This window comes from Phasianus colchicus, chromosome 37 (assembly GCF_987193195.1).
Source record: "Phasianus colchicus chromosome 37, bPhaCol1.hap1.1, whole genome shotgun sequence".
NCBI lineage: Eukaryota > Metazoa > Chordata > Aves > Galliformes > Phasianidae > Phasianus > Phasianus colchicus.
Genome location: NC_143472.1, coordinates 1,675,992 through 1,699,438, shown reverse-complemented (window position 1 = coordinate 1,699,438; position 23,447 = coordinate 1,675,992). Strand labels below are relative to the sequence as shown.

The window sequence follows — 23,447 nt, the reverse complement described above, 5'->3', positions numbered from 1 at the left end:
CACTTATGGGGAATTAATGTCACTTTTAGGGTCCCACTGTCCCCTATGGGGGATTCATATCATCTATGGGGTCCCAGTGCCACTTTTAGGGTTCCAATGTCACCCTATGGGGTCCCAGTGTCACCAATGGGGGATTCATGTCACCTATGAGCTCCCAGTGCCACTTCTAGGGTCCCAGTGTCCCCTATGGGGTCCCAGTGTCTCTTATGGGGAATTAATGTCACTTATGGGGAATTAATGTCACTTTTAGGGTCCCACTGTCCCCTATGGGGGATTCATATCACCTATGGGGTCCCAGTGCCACTTTTAGGGTCCCAATGTCACCCTATGGGGTCCCAGTGTCTCTTATGGGGTCCCACTGTTCCCTATAGGGGATTTATGTCACCTATGGGGTCCCAGTGCCACTTTTAAGGTCCCAATGTCCCCTATGGGGTCCCAGTGTCTCTTATGGCATCCCACTGTCACCAATGGGGGATTAACGTCATCCTATGGGGTCCCAGTGTCACCCTATGGGGTTCCAGTGTCACTTTTAGGGTCCCAGTGTCACTTATGGGGAATTAATGTCACTTTTAGGGTCCCACTGTCCCCTATGGGGGATTCATATCATCTATGGGGTCCCAGTGCCACTTTTAGGGTCCCAATGTCACCCTATGGGGTCCCAGTGTCACCAATGGGGGATTCATGTCACCTATGGGGTCCCAGTGCCACTTTTAGGGTCCCAGTGTCACCTATGGGGTCCCGGTGTCACTTTTAGGGTCCCAGTGTCACTTATGGGGAATTAATGTCACTTTTAGGGTCCCACTGTCCCCTATGGGGGATTCATGTCACTCTGTGGGGTCCCAGTGCCACTTTTAGGGTCCCAATATCACCCTATGGGGTCCCAGTGTCACTTATGGGGTCCCACTGTCACCAATGGGGGATTAATGTCACCCTATGGGGTCCCAATGTCACCCTATGGGGTCCCAGTGTCTCTTATGGGGTCCCACTGTTCCCTATAGGGGATTCATGTCACCTATGAGGTCCCAGTGCCACTTCTAGGGTCCCAGTGTCCCCTATGGGGTCCCAGTGTCTCTTATGGGGTCCCAGTGTCACCAATGGGGGATTCATGTCACCCTATGGGGTCCCAATGTCACCCTATGAGGTCCCAGTGTCACTTTTAGGGTCCCAGTGTCACCTATGGGGAATTAATGTCACTTTTAGGGTCCCACTGTCCCCTATGGGGGATTCATATCACCTATGGGGTCCCAGTGCCACTTTTAGGGTCCCAATGTCACCCTATGGGGTCCCAGTGTCTCTTATGGGGTCCCACTGTTCCCTATAGGGGATTTATGTCACCTATGGGGTCCCAGTGCCACTTTTAGGTCCCAATGTCACCCTACGGGGTCCCAGTGTCACCAATGGGGGATTCATGTCACCTATGGGGTCCCAGTGTCACTTTTAGGGTCCCAGTGTCACCCTATGGGGTCCCGGTGTCACTTTTAGGGTCCCAGTGTCACTTATGGGGAATTAATGTCACTTTTAGGGTCCCACTGTCCCCTATGGGGGATTCATGTCACCTGTGGGGTCCCAGTGCCACTTTTAGGGTCCCACTGTCACCCTATGGGGTCCCACTGTCCCTTTTAGGGTCCCAGTGTCCCCTATGGGGCCGCGGTGCCCCCAGACCCCCAGAAACACCGACACAAGGGGGGGTCACAATCCGTACTGGGGGTCACCCCTTCCTTTGGGGTCCCGTTTTTATTTGGGGGGGGGGAGGGGGGTCAGCCCATTCTTGAGGGTCCCCTCTTTATTTTGGGGGGGGGTCCCACGGATTTGGGGTCGCCCCCCCCTCAGTGCAGAGGTCCTTCGGTCCCATAAAGCTGCGCCAGCGCCCGGCTCAGCACCGGGCCCAGGTTCCTGGGGGGGGGGGGGGGGGCACAAAAATGGGGTGTTGGGACCCCCCCTGTGGGTCTGGGGGCTTCTTTGGAAGTGGGGGGGGGCAGGAATTCAAGGGGGGGGGGGGGTCGCAGTTATTGGGGTGTCCCACGTGTTGGTTGGGGGAGGGGGGATCCTATGGATTGGGGAGGGGGTCCCGTAAATTGGGGAGGGGGGGTTTGATTTGGAGGGGGGGTCTCATGGATTGGGGAGGGGTTCCAATTGGGGAGGGGGGGGTTGATTTGGAGGGGGGGTCTCATGGATTGGGGAGGGGTTCCAATTGGGGAGGGGGGGGTTGATTTGGAGGGGGGGTCTCATGGATTGGGGAGGGGTTCCAATTGGGGAGGGGGGGTCTGATTTGGAGGGGGGGTCTCATGGATTGGGGAGGGGGTCCTCGTGGATTGGGGAGGGGGTTCAATTTGGGGGGTCATGTGGATTTGAGTGGGGGTTTAATTTGAGGGGGGGTCTCGTGGATTTGGGAGGGGGGGGGGTCCAATGTGGGGGGCTGTCATGGATTGGGGAGGGGGTCCGATTGGGGGGGGTCCTCGTGGATTGGGGTGGGGGTTCAATTTGGGGGGGGGTCTCGTGGATTGGGGAAGGTGGGGATCCAATGTGGGGGGGGGGGTCTTGTGGACTGGAGAGGGGGGTCCAATTTTGGGGGGGGGGTCTCGTGGGTTAGGGAGGGGGTTGAATTTGAGGGGGGGTCTCGTGGATTTGGGGAGGTGGGGATCCAATGTGGGGGGGTCTCGTGGATTGGGGAGGGGGTCTTGTAGATTGGGGAGGGGGTCCAATCTGGGGGGGGGGGGTCCTCGTGGATTGGGGAGGGGGTCCAATTGGGGGGGTCATGTGGATTTGAGTGGGGGTTGAATTTGAGGGGGGGTCTCATGGATTGGGGAGGTGGGGGTCCAATGTGGGGGGGTCTCGTGGATTGGGGAGGGGGTCCAATCTGGGGGGGGGTCCTCGTGGATTGGGGAGGGGGTTCAATTTGGGGGGGGGTCTTGTGGATTGGAGAGGGGGTCCAATTGGGGGGGTTGTGTGGATTAGGGAGGGGGTTGAATTTGAGGGGGGGTCTCGTGGATTTGGGAGGGGGGGGGTCCAATGTGGGGGGGTCTCGTGGATTGGGGAGGGGGTCTTGTAGATTGGGGAGGGGATCCAATTTGGGGGGGGAATCTCACGGATTAGGGAGGGGGTTGAATTTGAGGGGGGGTCTTGTGGATTTGGGGGGGGGGTCCAATGTGGGGGGGTCCTCGTGGATTGGGGAGGGGGGTCCAATTTTGGGGGGGAATCTCACGGATTAGGGAGGGGGTCGAATTTGAGGGGGGGTCTCGTGGATTTGGGGAGGTGGGGGTCCAATGTGGGGGGGGGGTCTCGTGGATTGGGGAGGGGGGTCCAATTTGGGGGGGGTCCCTTGGATATGGGGGGGTCCTAGGAATTGTGGGGGGGGTCCCATGTATATGGGGGGGGGGGTCTCACAGATATGGGGGTTCCCAAGAATTGGGAGGGGGGTCCCATGGATATGGGGGGGGGGGTCTCACAGATATGGGGGTTCCCAAGAATTGGGAGGGGGGTCCCATGGATATGGGGGGGTTCTCGTATATGTGGGGGGGATCCCAGGAACTGGGGGGGGGTCCTACATAAATGGGGAGGGTCCCAAGAATTGGGGGGGGGGGGGTCTTAAGAATTGGGGGGAGGGGTCCCACATACGTGGGGGGAATCCTAGGAAATGGGGGGGGGGGGAGATCTCACATATATGGGGGGGGATCCCAGGAACTGGGGGGGGGTCCCACATAAATGAAGAGAATCCCAAAAATTGGGGGGGGGGGGTGTCTTAAGAATTGAGGAGGGGGGGGTCTTAAGAACTGGGGGGGGGGGGGTCCCAAGAATTGTTGGGGGGGGGTCCCACCTTTGCAGCACCCCCCACTTGGTGTCCCTCAGCAGCTCCTGGCGGCTGCGCTCATCAGGGCAGCTCCGCAGCTCCTCCATCAGCCTGGGGGGGGGGGGGGAATTATTTGGGGGGGGGGTCGTTATTAGGGACCCCCCCCCACCCCGGACCCCCCACCCTCAGACTCCCAAATACCGGGCGGGGGTCCCGCAGCGCTGCAGGAGGGCTCTGGCTTGAGACCCCCCCAAACCCCTCAGCTGCAGCAGCTGGCGGGCGAAGACGGCGCCGACGCTTTGGGGCTGGGGGGGGGGAAATTGGGGAGGGGGGGGGAAGGGGGAAAAATGGGGAGGGGGATTTAAAGAGGGGGGGGGGGGAAATGGGGGGAGGAGCAATTGTTGAAATGGGGTGAAAAAACCCCAAAATGGGATCGCTGAGCAACGCGAAATGGGCCTCAAGGACCCCCAATCCCCCCCACCCCATAAAGAGACGCAAATCCCCCCCCCCCCCCCCGCAAAGACCCCCCCCCAAATCCCCCCATAGAACCCTATAAAACCCCCAAATCCCCCCACAAAACCCCATAAAACCCCCAAATTCCCCCAGAGAAACCCAAAGACCCCCTGAAGACCCCCACAGAATCCCCAAAGACCTCCAGATCCCCCCATAGAGCATCAAAGACCCCCCAAGACCCCAAATCCCCCCCCCAAAGACCCCCATAAAACCCCAAACACCCCCCAAATCCCCTCATAGAACTCCAAATGCCCCCCAAGACCCCAAATCCCCCCCTAAATTCCCCGATAGTCCCCCAAAGACCCCCAAATCCCCCCCAAATCCCCCCATACAACCCCAAAGACCCCCCAAAGACCCCCCAAGACCCCCAAATCCCCCCCAAATCCCCTCCAAGACCCCCCAAATCCCCCCAAACCCCCCCACAGAACCCCAAAGACCCCCCAAATCCCCCAAATGCCCCCCAAGACCCCCAAATCCCCCCAAATCCCCCCATAGAACCCCAAATCCCCCCAAAGACCCCCATAGAAACCCAAAGACCCCCCCAAATTCCCCCAAGACCCCCCTAAATCCCCCCATAGAACCCCAAAGACCCCCCCAAATCCCCCAAATTCCCAAGACCCCCAAAAGACCCCCAAATCTCCCATAGAAACCCAAAGACCCCCCAAATCCCCCAAATGCCCCCCAAGACCCCCCCAAAGACCCCCAAATCCCCCCCACAGACCCCCAAATCCCCCCCAAATCCTCTCCAGGACCCCCAAAGACACCCAAAGACCCCCATAGAACCCCAAAGACCCCCCAAATGTCCCCCAAGACCCCCAAATCGCCCCCAAAGACCCCCCAAAGACCCTCAAAGGCCCCCATAGAACCCGAAAGACCCCCCCAAAGACCCCCAAATCCCCCAAGACCCCCAAATCCCCCCCAAAAACCCCCCAAAGACCCCCCAAATCTCCCCCCAAATCCCCCAAAGACCCCCCAAATCTCTCCCCAAATCTCCCCCAAAGACCCCCCAAATCCCCCAAATCCCCCCAAATCCCCCAAAGACTCCCCAAATCCCCCAAAGACCCCCCAAATCTCCCCCCAAATCCCCTCAAGACCCCCCAAATCTCCCCCCAAATCCCCCCAAATCTCCCCCCAAGACCCCCCAAATCCCCCAAGACCCCCAAATCCCCCCCAAATCCCCCAAAGACCCCCCAAATCTCCCCCCAAATCTCCCCCCAAGACCCCCCAAATCCCCCAAGACCCCCCAAGACCCCCAAATCCCCCCCAAAGACCCCCCAAATCCCCCAAAGACCCCCCAAATCTCCCCCCAAATCCCCCCAAAGACCCCCCAAATCCCCCAGACCCCCCAAATCTCCCCCCAAATCCCCCCCAAGACCCCCCAAATCCCCCAAGACCCCCCAAGACCCCCAAATCCCCCCCAAAGACCCCCCAAATCACCCCCCAAATCCCCCCAAAGACCCCCCAAATCTCCCCCCAAGACCCCCCAAATCCCCCAAAGACCCCCCAAATCTCCCCCAAAGACCCCCAAATCCCCCAAGACCCCCAAATCCCCCCCAAATCTCCCCAAATCTCCCCCCAAGACCCCCCAAATCCCCCAAAGACCCCCCAAATCTCCCCCCAAATCCCCCCAAGACCCCCCAAATCTCCCCCCAAATCCCCCCAAATCCCCCAAAGACCCCCCAAATCTCCCCAAATCTCCCCCCAAGACCCCCCAAATCCCCCAAAGACCCCCCAAATCCCCCCCAAAGACCCCCCAAATTCCCCAAAGACGCCCCAAGACCCCCAAATCCCCCCCAAGACCCCCCAAATCCCCCAAAGACCCCCCAAATCCCCCCCAAAGACCCCCCAAATTCCCCAAAGACGCCCCAAGACCCCCAAATCCCCCCCAAGACCCCCCAAATCCCCCAAAGACCCCCCAAATCCCCCCCAAAGACCCCCCAAATTCCCCAAAGACGCCCCAAGACCCCCAAATCCCCCCCAAAGACCCCCCAAATCCCCCAAATCTCCCCCCAAATCCCCCCCCCACACCTGGCTCTTGCTGCCCCCCTCCCGCAGCCGCCGGAAGCTGAGCAGAGCGCAGGGGGTCCCGGGGGGGCCGGGTGGGGGGGGGCGGTCCTTCAGATCCCCCTCCCAAGAATACAGCACGCGACCCTACGGGGGGGCGGTGACGTCATCGGTGCGCGCCCACGTGCTGACGTCATCAGTGCGCGCCCCCCCACGTGGCGCCCCATAACACAGACCCCATAGCACAGACCCCATAGGGCTGTACCCCATAAAACAGACCCCATAAAACAGACCCCATAGCACAGACCCCATAGGGCTGCGCCCCATAGGATCGACCCCATAGCACAGACCCTATAAAACAGACCCCATAGCACAGACCCCATAGGGCTGCACCCCATAGCACAGACCCCATAGAACAGACCCCATAGCGCAGACCCCATAGCAGACCCCATAAAACAGACCCCATAGCACAGACCCCATAGGGCTGCGCCCCACAGCACAGACCCCACAGCACAGACCCCACAGCACAGACCCCATAGCACAGACCCCATAGAAAAGATCCCATAGATCAGACCCCATAGCACAGACCCCATAATGTGCCCTGTACAACAGGGCCCTATAGAAAAAACCCCATAGAACAGAACCCATAGGGCTGCGCCCCATAGCACAGACCCCATAGAACAGACCCCATAGGGCTGCACCCCATAGCACAGACCCCATAGAACAGACCCCATAGCACAGATCCCGTAGAACAGACTCCATAGAATAGACCCCACAGCACAGACCCCATAGCGCAGACCCCATAGCGCAGACCCCATAGAAAAGATCCCATAGGGCTGCACCCCATAGCACAGACCCCATAGCACAGACCCCATAGGGCTGCACCCCATAGCACAGACCCCATAGCACAGACCCCATAGCACAGACCCCATAGCGCAGACCCCATAGGGCTGCACCCCATAGCACAGACCCCATAGCACAGACCCCATAGGGCTGCGCCCCATAGGACAGACCCCATAGCACAGACCCCATAGCACAGACCCCATAGCACAGACCCCATACTGTGCCCCACAGGACAGATCCCATAGGATTGACCCCATAGTGTGCCCCATATGACAAGGCCCTATAGCACAGACCCCATAACATAGATCCCATAGAACAGACCCCATAAAACAGACCCCATAGGGTTGCACCCTATAGCACAGACCCTATAGCACAGACCCCATAGTGTGCCCCACAGCACAGACCCCATAAAACAGACCCCATAGAAAAGATCCCATAGAACAGACCCCATAGCACAGACCCCATACCTCACCCCATACCCATGTCCCATAACACACCCCATACCCACCCCACACGCCCCCAATATCCAACACCCCCCCCACACCCCACAACCCCCCCATAACCCCCAACCCACCCCATATCCCATAACACCCCCACACCCCATAACCCCCCCACACCCCATAACCCCCCCATACCCCATAACCCCCCCATACCCCATAATCCCATAACTCCCCCCATAACCCCCCCCACATCCCATAGCCCCCCCATACCCCACACCCCCCCCCATACCCCATAACCCCATAACCCCCCCCACCCCATAACCCCCCGTACCCCATAACCCCACATCCACCCCATATCCCATAACCCCCCCCACACCCCATAACCCCCCACACCCCATAACCCCCCATACCCCATAACCGCACAACCCCCGACACCCCATAACCCCCCCCACACCCCATAACCCCCCATAGCCCCACACGCCCCCCATATCCCATAACCCCATAACCCCCCCCACACCCCACAACCCCCCCATACCCCATAACCCCCCCATACCCCACACACCCCATACCCTAAAACCCCACACCCCCCCCACATCCCATAACCCCCCCCACACCCCATAACCCCCCCGTACCCCATAACCCCCCCACATCCCATAACCCCCCCCACCCCATAACCCTCCCGTACCCCATAACCCCACAGCCCCCACACACCCCATAACCCCACACCCACCCCATAACCCCATAACCCCCCCCACATCCCATAGCCCCCCCATACCCCACACCCCCCCAAACCCCATAATCCCCCCACACCCCATAACCCCCCATACCCCATAACCCCACACCCCCCCACACCCCACACACCCCATACCCCATAACCCCCCATACCCCATAACCCCATAACCCCCCCACACCCCATAACCCCTCCATACCCCACACACCCCATACCCTAAAAACCCACACCCCCCCCATATCCCATAACCCCCCCATACCCCATAACCCCACACCCCCCCCACACCCCATAACCCCCCCACACCCCATAACCCCCCCACATCCCATAACCCCTCCATACCCCACACCCCCCCATACCCCATAACCCCCCCGTATCCCATAACCCAACACCCACCCCACATCCCATAACCCCCCCCCACACCCCATAACCCCCCGTACCCCATAACCCCCCCCACCCCATAACCCCCCCATACCCCATAACCCCACACCCACCCACACCCCACACCCCACAGCCCCCCCACACCCCATAACCCCCCCATACCCCATAACCCCACACCCCCCCACACCCCATAACCCCCCACACCCCATAACCCCCCCATACCCCATAACCCCACAGCCACCCCACACCCCATAACCTCCCCATACCCCATAACCCCCCCATACCCCACACACCCCATACCCTAAAACACCACACCCCCCCACATCCCATAATTCCCCCATACCCCATAATCCCATAACTCCCCCCATATCCCATAACTCCCCCCATATCCCATAACCCCCCCACACCCCATAACCCCCCTGTACCCCATAACCCCACACCCCCCCACACCCCACACCCCCCCCACACCCCATAACCCCACACCCACCCCATAACCCCATAACCCCCCCCACATTCCATAGCCCCCCCATACCCCACACCCCCCCACACCCCATAACTCCCCCATACCCCACACACCCCATACCCCATAACCCCACACCCACCCCATATCCCATAAACCCCCCACCCCATAACCCCCCCATAACCCCATAACCCCCCCACACCCCATAACCCCCCGTACCCCATAACCCCACACCCTACACCCCATAACCCCCCCACACCCCATAACCCCCCATAGCCCCGCACCCCCCCCATACCCCATAACCCCATAACCCCCCCCACCCATTAACCCCCCCACCCCATAACCCCCCGACACCCCATAACCCCCCCCCGTACCCCATACCCCCCCACACCCCATACCCCCCCCACCCCATGACCCCCCAATACCCCATAACCCCCCACACCCCCCCACACCCCCCCACACCCCATAACCCCCCACACCCCATAACCCCCCCATAACCCCATAACCCCCCACACCCCATAACCCCCCACACCCCATAACCCCTCCATACCCCATAACCCCACACCCCCCCCACACCCCACACCCCCCCCACACCCCATAACCCCCCACACCCCATAACCCCCCCACCCCATAACCCCCCCCGTACCCCATACCCCCCCACACCCCATGACCCCCCAATACCCCATAACCCCCCACACCCCCCCACACCCCATAACCCCCCACACCCCATAACCCCCCCATAACCCCCCCACAACCCCATAACCCCCCCCACCCCATAACCCCGTACCCCATAGATGCCCCCCAGCTGCCCCCCCAGCAGCCCCAAATACGCCGCCGTCTCCCTGGGGTCCCTGGTGAGCTTCACAAACAGCCCGTCCTGCACCTGCGCAGAGGGGGGGGGGCTTCATTTGGGGGGGGTCTTTTAGGTCCGGGGGGGTCCCATGGGTGTGGGGGGGGCCCTTAATTGTGGGGGGGGGGTCCCTTAGTTGGGGGGGTTCCCGTAATTGGGGGCGGGGGGTCCCTTAATTGTGGGGAGGGCATCGGTTTGGGGGGGGGCATTGATTTGGGGAGGTCCCATGGACAGGGGGGGGGTCCTTAATTGTTGGGGGGGGTCCCATTGGGTTTGGGGGGGGCCCTTAATTGTGGGGGGGGGTCCCTTAGTTGGGGGGGTTCCCTTAATTGGGGGGGGGGGTCCCTTAATTGGGGGGGGGCTCCCTTAATTGTGGGGAGGGCATCGGTTTGGGGGGGGGCATTGATTTGGGGAGGTCCCATGGACAGGGGGGGGGTCCTTAATTGTTGGGGGGGGTCCCATTGGGTTTGGGGGGGTCGCATGGATGTGGGGGGGTCCCTTAATTTTGGGGGGGGGCTCCCTTAATTGTGGGGGGGGCATCGGTTTGGGGGGGCCCATTGATTTGGGGGGGTCCCATGGACATGGGGGGGGTCCCATTGGGTTTGGGGGGGTCCCAAGGATGTGGGGGGGCCCTTAATTGTGGGGGGGTCCCTTAATTGGGGGGGGCATCGGTTTGGGGGGCCCCATTGATTTGGGGGGGGTCCCCCTGGGTTTGGGGGGTCCCAAGGACATGGGGGGGTCTGGGGGGGTCCCATGGGTGTGGGGGGGGCCTTAATTGGGGGGGTCCCTTAATTTTGGGGGGGCTCCCTTAATTGGGGGGTGCATCGGTTTGGGGGGGTCCCATTGATTTGGGGGGGTCCCATTGGGTTTGGGAGGGTCCCATTGCTTTGGGGAGGGTCCCAATGGGTTTGGGGGGGTCCCATTGTTTGGGGGGGGGTCCCATTATTTGGGGGGGGGTCCCAATGGGTTTGGGGGGGTCCCATTATTTGGGGGGGGGTCCCAATGGGTTTGGGGGGGTCCCATTGGGTTTGGGGGGGTCCCATTGCTTTGGGGAGGGTCCCAATGGGTTTGGGGGGGTCCCATTGTTTGGGGGGGGGTCCCATTATTTGGGGGGGGGTCCCAATGGGTTTGGGGGGGTCCCATTATTTGGGGGGGGGTCCCAATGGGTTTGGGGGGGTCCCATTATTTGGGGGGGGGTCCCAATGGGTTTTGGGGGGGTCCCATCGTTTGGGGGGGGTCCCAATGGGTTTGGGGGGGTCCCATTGGGTTTGGGGGGATCCCATTGTTTGGGGGGGGGTCCCATCGTTTGGGGGGGGTCCCCACCTGCGTGCTGGCGGCCGCCTGGCGCAGCGTGGCCGTGGGGAGGGGCAGCTGCTGGGCCCCCCCCAAGCCCTCCAGCAGGAAGACGGGGAGGGTCAGCCCGCAACGCCGCAGGCGCCACTGGGAGCAGACCAGTATGCACCAGTATGGACCAGTTCCCCCCACCGGACCCCCCCCCAAAACCCCCCATCACCAGCCCTGTTTCCCACACCCCGACCCCCCAACCCCATTCCGGTCCCTCCCAGTTACACCACAGCCCCCCCATATCTGCTCCCAGTTCCTCCCAGTATCCCCCCCCCCCCACAACTGCTCCCAGTCCATCCCAGTGCTCCCCATTTCCCCCATATCTGCCCCCAATTCCTCCCAGTTCCTCCCAGTTACCCCCAAGACCCCCATGTCTACTCCCAGTCCCTCCCAGTAATCCCTATTCTCCCCCCAAAGACCCCCCAAAATCCCAACCCCCCCCCATAGACCCCCAAATCCCCCCCATCCCCACTCCCAGTTCCCTCCCAGTCCCTCCCAGTATCCCCAACGCCCCCCCCAACTGCTCCCAGTCCCTCCCAGTTATCCCCAAGACCCCCATATCTGCTCCCAGTTCCTCCCAGTATCCCCAACCCCCCCCTACAACTGCTCCCAGTCCATCCCAGTACTCCCCATTTCCCCCATATCTGCCCCCAGTTCCTCCCACTAATCCCTATTCCCCCCCAAAGACCCCCCAAAACCCCAACCCCCCCCATAGACCCCCAAATCCCCCCCATCCCCACTCCCAGTTCCCTCCCAGTTACCCCCAAGACCCCCATATCTGCTCCCAGTCCCTCCCAGTATCCCCAACGCCCCCCCCCAACTGCTCCCAGTCCATCCCAGTATCCCCAATCCCCCCCTCAACTCCTCCCAGTTCCTCCCACTAATCCCTATTCTCCCCCAAGACCCCCAAAGACCCCCTAAAATCCCCAATAAAACCCAAAACATCCCCTAAACTCCCCCCAAATCCCCCAATAGAACCCCAATTCCCCCCATAGAACCCCAATATCCCCCCAAGACCCCCAAAGGTTCCCCTATAGAACGCCAACATCCCCCCCCAGTACCCCCCAGGTTCCCAAATCCCCCCCATACCCACTCCCAGTCCCTCCCAGTCCCTCCCAGTCCCCCCCATTCCCCACCTTCTGCTCCCTGTACCGCCCATCGCTGAGGCTGTGGCACAAATCCGCCGCCGTTTTCCTCTCCACCACCACGTCCAGCACCAGCTCGTGGGGGGGCCGGCCTGCGGGGGGAGGAGGGATCAGCACAAGGCCCCGCCCACCACCCCCAAACCCCGCCCACATTGCTATAGCCCCGCCCACCACGTCGTAACCCCACCCACAGCCCCAGAACCACGTGCTCCATTTGCATAAACCCGCCCACTGTCGATTAACCCCGCCCACAACCCACAAACCCCGCCTACAATATTGCAGCCCCGCCCACCACTTCGTAACCCCGCCCACCGTCCCACAGCTCCGCCCACAATACCATAACCACGCCCCCCATTTGCATAGACCCGCCCACTGCCGAATAGCCACGCCCACCACCCCAAAACCCGCCCACGATACTATAGCCACGCCCACTAAATCCAAACCCCGCCCACTGATCTAAAGCCCCGCCCATCCTGCCGTAGCCCCGCCCACTGATCTAAAGCCCCGCCCACTACACCATAACCCCGCCCACCGAGACATAGCCACGCCCACCATTCCATAACCCCGCCCACAACGCAATAGCCCCGCCTACCATGCCATAGCTCCGCCCACTCCGCTACGACAACCCCACCCGCTATCTGAAAGCCCAGCCAATCGGCTCAGAGCCCCGCCCACCGACCTAAAGCCCCGCCCACTACACCGTAACCCCGCCCATTGCAAAAAAGAACCCCGCCCACTATGCTAAAGCCCCGCCAATCGGGTTCATAGCCCCGCCCATCCACCCAAAGCCCCGCCCACTACAACACACCACGCCCCCGTCCCATAGCCCCGCCCATTTCACCATAACCACGCCCATTATGATAAAACCCCGCCCACCATCCCAATAGCCCCGCCCACTGCACAATATCCACGCCCACAATCGCATAGAGCCGCCCACTGCACGTCAACCACGCCCACTATGCTAAAGCCCCGCCCACCATCGCATAGACCCGCCCACATCAACATAACCACGCCCACCACCCCATAGCCCCGCCCACTGTGCCACAACCACGCCCACCATGCTAAAGCCCCTCCCACTGTCTCATAGCCCCCGCCCACATCACCCTAACCCCGCCCACCATTCCCTGGTCCCGCCCACCACCCCATAGCCCCGCCCACATCACCATGACCCCCCCATTATGCTAAAGCCCCGCCCACCACCCCAAACCCCGCCCATCACCCTTTAGCCCCGCCTACCATTCACGACACCCCGCACACCCACCCATAGCCCCGCCCACTACGCCCACCGGAAGTCCCTCCCGCCGGAAGTCCCGCCCACCTGGGGGCGGATCTGTCTCTCGTGCCACCCACAGGAAGTCACCGACCGGCAACCGGCGCAGCTCCACCCGCTGCCCCACAGCCTGCAGGGGGGGCAGCGCCCCGCGGGAACGGCCCGGGCTGTGGGGCACGGAGTGGGGTCACCCCATAGGGTACGGGGTCACCCCATAGGGATGTAGGGTCACCCCATAGGGATATGGGTCACCCCATAGGGTACGGGGTCACCCCATAGAGGTGGGGTCACCCCATAGAAGTGGGATCACCCCATAGGGATACGGGGTCACCCTATAGAGGTGGGGTCACCCCATAGGGATATGGGTCACCCCATAGGGATACGGGGTCACCCTATAGAGGTGGGGTCACCCCATAGCAACAGAATCACCCCATAGAAGTGGGGTCACCCCATAGGGATACGGGGTCACCCTATAGAGGAGGGGTCACCCCATAGAGGTGGGGTCACCCCATAGGGATATGGGTCACCCCATAGGGTACGGGGTCACCCCATAGAGGTGGGGTCACCCCATAGCAATAGAATCACCCCATAGAAGTGGGGTCACCCCATAGGGATACGGGGTCACTCTATAGAGGTGGCGTCACCCCATAGGAATGGGATCACCCCATAGAAGTGGGGTCACCCCATAGAAGTTGGGTTACCCCATAGGGATATGGGGTCACCCCATAGAGCTGGGGTCACCCCATAGGAATGGGGTCACCCTATAGAATTGGGGTCACCCCATAGGTATATGGGCCACCCCATAGTGATGGGATCACCCCATAGAGATGTGTGTCACCCTATAGAGCTGTGTGTCACCCCATAAAGATGTTAGTCACCCCATAGAGCTGCAGATCACCCCATAGAGATGTGGGTCACCCCATAGAGATGTGCAGCACCCCATAGAGCTGTCCGTCACCCCATAAAGCTGTGTGTCACCCCATAGAGCTGCGTGTCACCCCATAGCGATGTGTGTCACCCCATAGTGATTTGTGTCACCCCATAGAGCTGTGTGTCACCCCATAGAGATGTGCAGCACCCCATAGAGCTGTCTGTCACCCCATAAAGCTGTGTGTCACCCCATAGAGCTGCGTGTCACCCCATAGTGGTCTGTCACCCCATAGAGCTGCATGTCACCCTATAGAGCTGCGTGTCACCCCATAGAGCTGCGTGTCACCCCATAGCGATGTGTGTCACCCCATAGCGATTTGTGTCACCCCATAGAGCTGTGTGTCACCCCATAGAGATGTGCAGCACCCCATAGAGCTGTCCGTCACCCCATAAAGCTGCGTGTCACCCCATAGAGCTGCGTGTCACCCCATAGTGGTCTGTCACCCCACAGAGCTGCATGTCACCCTATAGAGCTGCGTGTCACCCCATAGAGCTGCGTGTCACCCCATAGCGATGTGTGTCACCCCATAGCGATTTGTGTCACCCCATAGAGCTGTGTGTCACCCCATAGAGATGTGCAGCACCCCATAGAGCTGTCCGTCACCCCATAAAGCTGCGTGTCACCCCATAGAGCTGCGTGTCACCCCATAGTGGTCTGTCACCCCACAGAGCTGCATGTCACCCTATAGAGCTGCGTGTCACCCCATAGAGCTGCGTGTCACCCCATAAGGATGTGTGTCACCCCATAGAGCTGTGTGTCACCCCATAGAGCTGCGTGTCACCCCATAGTGGTCTGTCACCCCACAGAGCTGCATGTCACCCTATAGAGCTGCGTGTCACCCCATAGAGCTGCGTGTCACCCCATAAGGATGTGTGTCACCCCATAGAGCTGTGTGTCACCCCATAGAGCTGCGGGTCACCCCATAAGGATGTGTGTCACCCCATAGCGATGTGTGTCACCCCATAGAGCTGCGGGTCACCCCATAAGGATGTGTGTCACCCTATAGAGCTGCGTGTCACCCCATAAGGATGTGTGTCACCCCACAGACCTGCGTTTCACCTATAGAGCTGCGTGTCACCCCATAGAGACATGGGTCACCCCATAGAGCTGTCTGGCACCCCATAGAGCTGTCTCTCACCCCATAGAGCTGCGTGTCACCCCATAGCAATGCCTGTCACCCCATAAAGATGTGGGTCACCCCATAGAGCTGCGTGTCACCCCATAGCGATGTGTGTCACCCCATAGCGATGTGTGTCACCCCATAGCAATGTCTGTCACCCCATAGCGATGTGTGTCACCCCACAGAGCCGCGCGCCACCCACAGACCCACCCGGTGCCCTCGGTGACATCAGCGCACAGCAGCACCTCGAAGTGCCCCGGGCGCAGCTCCACCCGTTCCTCGATGGCACCCCTACGGCACAGAGATCACGTGATGTCCATCTGTCACATGACTTCTCTATCCTCCTTCCCCCAGTCACGTGACACCTCCTGACCGCCCCACCCCAACCCCGTGGTCACGTGACACTGGGGGCGGCTCCAACCATCGCTCAATGTCACCCCCATAGTGGAGATCACGTGACATCCAGGAGTCACATGACCCCTCTGTTTACCTCCCCCCTCCTAAGGTCACGTGACACCCCCCCCGACCTCCACCCCAAGGTCACGTGACCCAGGGAGCAGCTCCAACCTCCAACCTCCATTCCTCGATGTCACCCCTAAGGCAGAGAGATCACGTGATATGCAAGGGTCACATGACTCCTCTATCCTCCCCCCCCAGGTCACGTGACACCTCCTGACCCCCCCACCCCAGCCCCGTGGTCACGTGACCCCAAGAGCAGCTCTAATCATCACTCAATGTCACCCCCATAACAGAGATCACGTGACAACCATGGGTCACATGACCCTTCAGTTTACCCCCCCCACAAGATCACATGACACCCCTGACCCCACCCCACAGTCACGTGACTCCAAGAGCAGCTCCAACCACTCCTCGATGTCAGCCCTACGGCAGAGATCACGTGACATCCAGGGGGTCACACGACCTCTCGCTTATTTTTCCCACGGTCACATGACCCATCCCACGGTCACGTGACCCTTCCCCATAGCCCTTACTCTGGGGACGGAGCGCTGTCCAAAGAGGGGGCGGAGTCTTCTGAAGGGGCGGAGCTTACATGGGCGTGGTCACCGGAAGGGGCGGGGCTATCGGCAGCCATCGCCGTGCGGGTGGGGTCTGCGAGGGCGGGGTGCACCGGAAGGGGCGGGGCTTCGGTGCTCTCAGCCAATCGCTGAGCCAGGAGGCGGCCACGGTCGGTCAGCGAGTATCTGGGGGGGGGGAGGGGTGACCCCATAGAACCCCACACCCCAGAGACCCCACAGAGACCCCAACGCCCCCCCCAACACCCCATAGGGACCCCTATGCCCCCCCCTGACCCCCCCACACCCCATAGACCCCATAGGGACCCCTATGCCCCCCCCCACGTGCCCTCCACGTGCCCCACAGAGACCCCATGCCCCTCCCCAATGCCCCCCCCACACCCCATAGAGACCCCGTGCCCCCCCCAACTTACCCCCCCATGTGCCCCATAGAGACAGAAGTGCCCCCCCAACGCCCCCCCTCCCCACACACCCCATAGAGATCTCATGCCCCCCCCAACTTGCCCCCCCATACGCCCCATAGGGACCCCAATGCCCCCCCCAGTGCCCCCCACACCCCAGAGACCCCACAGAGACCCCAACGCGCCCCCTCAATGTCCCCCCCAACACCCCATAGGGACCCCTATGCCCCCCCTGCCCCCCCCACACCCCATAGACCCCACAGAGACCCCAATGCCCCCCCCCACGTGCCCTCCACGTGCCCCACAGAGACCCCATGCCCCCCCGAATGCCCCCCCCACACCCCATAGAGACCCCGTGCCCCCCCAACTTACCCCCCCATGTGCCCCATAGAAACCCCATAGAGATCCGTGCCCCCCCCCAGTGTCCCCCCCAACACCCCATAGAGACTCCTATATCTCCTAGTGCCCCCCCCCACCCCATAAAGACCCCAGTGCTCCCCCCAGTGCCCCCCCCCAGTGCCTCCCCATTACCTCGTGCCCCCCCCCAATACCCCACTTCCCCCCCACACCCCCTCCCTCATCCCCTCACACCCCACAACCCCCCCCCATTTGCCCCCTCAATCCCCCCCACCCCCCATCTATGCCCTCTACCCCCATTTGCCCCCCTCCCCCAGACCCCCCTCATTTTACCTCCCCTTCCCCCCCTCCTCCCCCCCCCCCCCCCATACCTTGGGGGTCTCCCATGACGCCTCACCAGATCTCTCTGTATCAACGTCCTCAGTGCCCCCCCCGGGGCTGCCTGGGGGGGGGGGGGGGTGGGAGGAAAGACCCTCAGTTCCCCTCAGGACCCCCATAAAGACCCCATGGGTTGGGGGGCACAGCAGGGGCACAGAATGGGTGTGGGGGTGGAAGGGGGGGGGGGGGAAATGGACCCTAAGTGCCCCCCAGGACCCCCATAGTGACCCACAGAGAAGCACATAGCGCCCCCAAGACCCCCCCCCCCCCAAATAGGGAACCACAGAACACCCCAAAACCCCCAAAGGAACCCCCAGGACCCCCATAAATCCCCCCGCCCCCCCCCCAAAACCCCACAGACTCCATAGGGCTCCCAAACCCTCAGAGGATCCCACAAAGCCCCCAAAACAACCCCATAGGACCCCCCAGGACCCCCATAGGACCCCCGAGAACCTCCAGGACACCCCCAGAACTCACAAGACCCCCCCAAAGGCCCCATAGGACCACCATGACCCCCATAGGTCTCCCATGACCCCCATAGAACCCCACAGGGCCCCATAGGACCCCCATAGAAACCCCATAAAACCACCATAAAACCCCAAAAGGCCCCCCAGACCCACATAGAACCCCATAGGACCCCCAGAAAACCCCACAGGACCCCCATAGAAACCCCCTAAGACCCCCATAAAACCTCATAGAACCCCCACACTTCCCCATAGGACCCCCATAGAAACCCCATAGGAAACCCCATAAAACCCCATAGGAACCCCAGACCTTCATAGAACCCCATAGGACCCCCATAAAACCCCATAGGACCCCCCAGATCCCCATAGAAACCCGATAGGACCCCCATAAAACCCCATAGGACCCCCATAGAAACCCCATAGGAAACCCCATAAAACCCCATAGGGCCCTCAGACCCACATAGAATCCCCATAGGACCCCCATAAAAACCCACAGGACCCCCATAGAAACCCCACAGGACCCCCAGATCCCCATAGAAACCCCATAGGACCCCCATAAAACCCCATAGGACCCCCATAGAAACCCCAAAAGAAACCCCATAAAACCCCATAGGACCCCCAGACCCACATAGAATCCCCATAGGACCCCCATAAAACCCCATAGGACCCCCCAGACCCCCATAGAATCCCCATAGGACCCCCACATGTCTCCATAGGACCCCCATAAAACCCCATAGGACCCCCATAAAACCCCATAGGACCCCCACACGTCCCCATAGGACCCCCATAGAACCCCATAGGACCCTCATAGGACCCCCACACGCCCCCATAGAACCCCCCAGCCCCGCATTGACCCCCATAGAACCTCCAGGACCCCCCCAGAATCCCCAAGACCCCCCCAGAGACCCCATAGGAACCCCCAGAACCCCCCTAGGACCCCCAAGACCCTCATAGGACCCCATTGAACCCCATAGACACCCATAGGACCCCCCCAGACCCCCATTGAACCCCATAGGCACCCATAGGACCCCCCCAGCCCCCCATAGAACCCCATTGAACCCCATAGGCACCCATAGGACCCCCCCAGCCCCCCATAGAACCCCCCCGGACCCCCATAGGCACCCATAGGACCCCTCCAGCCCCCCATAGAACTCTCCCAGACCCCCATAAACACCCATAGGACCCCATTGAACCCCATAGGCACCCATAGGATCCCCCCAGCCCCCCATAGGACCCCATTGAACCCCATGGACACCCATAGGACCCCCCCAGACCCCCATTGAACCCCATAGACACCCATAGGACCCCTTCCAGCCCCCCATAGGACCCTATTGAGCCCCATGGACACCCATAGGACCCCCCCAGTCCCCCATAGAACCCCCCCGGACCCCCATAGATACCCATAGGACCCCCCCAGCCCCCCATAGGACCCCATTGAACCCTATAGACACCCATAGGACCCCCCCGCTCCCCATAGGACCCCATTGAACCCCATAGACACCCATAGGACCCCCCCAGCCCCCCATAGGACCCCATTGAACCCCATAGGCACCCATAGGACCCCCCCAGCCCCCCATAGGACCCCATTGAACCCCCCAGGGTTGGCTGCTCACAATGGGGCGGGCACGGAGGGGCGGAGCCACGCTCAGAAGCTCCGCCTCCAGGAGGGGCTGATTGGTCTGTGGGCGGAGACAAGGGTAAGGGGGGCGGGGCCAAACGGAGTCACGTGACCTGCCTAACCCCGCCCACTACCCAGAAGTCGGACTCACCCTGAGCAGAGCGACCAATAGGGTGTGAGGGGCGGAGTGGGGGCGGGGCTTGTAGCACTCCTGTGGGTGCGGAAAGGGGTGGGGCTTAGCGAGGCCACGCCCCCTCCCTTGTGGGCATCGTCCAATCAGGGTGGTGCACTCACCGTGGGCGGAGCCACGGTGGGGGGCGGGGCCTGTGGAGCGGAGGCTGGGGGACTCGGAGGGAGCCCTTGTTCTGCAGGGAATTAATGAGCAATGAGCATGCAAATGAGTATGTAAATGAACACCTAATAATGAATTTACAAATTATAAACGCCTGGAAACTTGTATGCAAATCACATGCAAATGGAGCACACCCGTATACGCCCCACCCACGGCACCACCCCAGCTCCAGCTCCTCCTTAAGCCCCTCCCACCCAACTAAGCCCCGCCCACACCACACACCCCACCCACCTCATAGGCCCGTCCACATCACACGCTTCAGCCAATCAGAAGCCTCGCCCACACCAGCAGGTCCCACCCACTACTTCCGCCACACCCACCCCGAGGCTCCGCCCGCCCCCATAGGCTAAATCCAACCCATAAGCCCCGCCCACCTCTCCCATTGGTCCCTCAGTCCATAAGCCCCGCCCATCTATCCCATAAGCCTCGCCCACCCTCAGAAGCCCCACCCACTCCCCACGCCCCACCCACCCCTCTCAGAGCCCCCCCCACAGTTCAAGCCCCGCCTACATCCCCCATTGGCTCATCCCATAAGCCCCGCCTCCATAAGCCCCGCCCACTCACCCCTATTGGTCTCACCCACTCCTTGTTCCATGCCACCCATTGATGGCCCCAAACTTTTTCAACCACGCCCACTTCCAGCCCTACCCACTCCATGATGCCCAACCTCCCACCCCTCCACTTCCGGTCCCTCCCACTTCCGGTCCCGCCCCTCCCATGATGACCGACTTCCGGCCCCTCCCACTTCCGGCCTCTCGCACCCAATGACGCCCCCATTCCAAGCCCCGCCCACTTCCATCCCTACCCACACCATGATGGCCAACTTCCAGTCTCTCCACTTCCGGTCCCTCCCACTTCCGACCCCACCCCCCATATGGGGTCCGACTTCCGGCCCCGCCCACTCCCGGCCCCTCCCACCCAGTGACGCCCCATTCCAAGCCCCGCCCACTTTCTGCCCTACCCACCCCACCTTTTCCAGCCCTTACAGTGATCCCCCCCTCCACTTCCGGTCCCGCCCACTTTTTGCCCCACCCACCCCATGTTGCCCCATTTCCGGCCACACCCACCACACGACGACCGACTTCCGGCCCCGCCCACTCCTGGCCCTTCCCACCCAATGATGCCCAATTCCATGCCCCGCCCACTTCCAGCCCCATGATGCCCAACTTCCAACCCCTCCACTTCCGGCCCCGCCCACTTCCGTTCCCTCCCACCCAATGACGCCCCATTCCAAGCTCCACCCACTTCCTGCCCTACCCACCCCACCTTTTTCGGCCCTTCCAATGACCCCCCCTTTCACTTCCTGTCCCCCCCACTTCCGGTCCCGCCCACTTCCGGTCCCCGCCCACCCACGCGGTGGGTCCTCATCCTCGTCTCGATTTTCTGGCAGAGCCGCGGCCCAAAGTGCCGCAGGATGGCGGCGTCGCGGCCCGAGCGCAGCGGCAGCGGGTAACGGCGCAGCGAGCGCAGGGCCTGGAGGTCACGGGGTCAGGGGTCACGGGGTCAGGGGTCACGGGGAGTCACGTGTCCCAGCCCCACAGCCCCACATCTCCCCGTTCTGCGCTCCGTAACGCCGGACTTCAATGCTCTCATAGCCCACACCCCAAATCTCACGCCCCAAATCCCACGCCCCACACCTCGTATCCCCCTCCCCACATCCCACACCCTAAATCCCGTATCCCACACCCCATGGCTCGTATCCCACACCCCATATTCCTCACCCCACACCCCACGTCCCGTATCCCACATCTCTCACCCCACATCCCGTATCCCACACCCCTCATCCCATTTTCCACACCCCATATCTCATATCCCACACTCCAAGCCCCATATCCTACACCCCATATCTCATATCCCACACCCCACATCCCATATCCCAAACCCCAAACCCTGTACCCCACAGCCCACATCCTGTACCCCGCATCCCACATCTCATACCCCTCTCCCCACACCCCAAATCCCACACCCCACATCCCGTATCCCACATCTCTCACCCCACATCCCCTATCCCAAACCCCGTACCCCACAGCCCACATCCTGTGCCCCGCATCCCACATCTCATACCCCTCTCCCCACACCCCAAATCCCACACCCCACATCCCGTATCTCATATCCCACACCACACATCCCTCACCCCATATCCCTCACCCCACACCCCAAATCTCTCACCCCCCCACCCCCCGTTCCCATACCTCACATCCCATAATATCCCACCCTCCCCGTCCCATAACATCCCATATCCCACAACCCATAATACCCCACTTCCCCATCCCATAATGCCCCCATCCATCCCATAATGCCCGCATCCATCCCACAATGCCCCCATCCGTCCCATAATGCCCCTCATCCATCCCATAATGCCCCCATCCATCCCATAATGCCCCTCATCCATCCCATAATGCCCCCATCCATCCCATAATACTCTCCATCCCATAATATCCCCATCCCATCCCATCCCATAATGCCTCCATCCATCCCATAATGCCCCCCATCCATCCCATAATGCCCCCAACCCATCCCATAATGCTTCACTCCCCCGCCCCCCATTTCCACCCCCACCCCATCCCCAGGCCCCGCCCCCTTCCCATAGGCCCCGCCCCTCACCCTATCATAGACCGCCCTGGCCCTGGCTCCGCCCCCCGCCTCTTCCCGCCATTCCCGAAGCCACGCCTCCACGTGCGCGTTCGGCCGCCGCCGCCGCGCTCTGCGGGGCTGCGCCATAATGGCGCCGCCGGAAACGGAAGTGAGCCCTGGAAGAGCTGAGCGCTGAACCGGAAGCACCTCCTCAGCGCCGCTCTAGGCCGCCTGGAAGACCCGAGCCGCTGCTCTGGAGGACTCTTTCAATGACTCCATCCCACGGCTGGGGACCCCCCCAAAGTGACCCCAACCTCCCCCATAGGGACCCCAAAAACCCCCCAGAGGCCCAAATCCACCCACAGACCCCACGTTCCCCTTTAGAACCCCAATTTCCTCCCACAGACCCCAAATACCCCCCCCCCCAAGACCCCAAATGTCCCCCTAGAAACCT

The 23,447-nt window shown here is 61.5% G+C and overlaps 1 protein-coding gene across 3 annotated transcripts; it reads right to left on the bottom strand.

Moving 5' to 3' along the window:
• Nucleotides 1-1,402: 1,402 nt before the first annotated feature.
• Nucleotides 1,403-23,182, bottom strand: MUS81 (MUS81 structure-specific endonuclease subunit). Of its 3 annotated transcripts, XM_090129565.1 has the most exons (16): nt 23,024-23,182; nt 21,769-21,892; nt 20,362-20,432; nt 20,219-20,278; nt 20,063-20,128; nt 17,979-18,049; nt 16,808-17,017; nt 16,026-16,106; nt 13,813-13,931; nt 12,486-12,586; nt 11,329-11,445; nt 9,943-10,038; nt 6,329-6,451; nt 3,989-4,092; nt 3,815-3,898; nt 1,470-1,893 (listed from the first exon to the last, which is right to left on the bottom strand). In XM_090129565.1, exons 1-16 carry the CDS (start codon nt 23,138-23,140, stop codon nt 1,827-1,829), a joined length of 1,611 nt encoding a protein of 536 aa, XP_089985691.1. In that variant the 5' UTR covers nt 23,141-23,182; the 3' UTR covers nt 1,470-1,826. The 3 variants fall into 3 exon arrangements, with proteins under 3 accessions (XP_089985693.1, XP_089985692.1, XP_089985691.1); XM_090129567.1 differs by lacking the exons at nt 21,769-21,892; nt 23,024-23,182 and adding an exon at nt 20,984-21,423 and having other exon boundaries at nt 1,403-1,893; XM_090129566.1 differs by lacking the exon at nt 6,329-6,451 and having other exon boundaries at nt 1,469-1,893.
• Between the last annotated feature and the right edge of the window lie 265 nt (nt 23,183-23,447).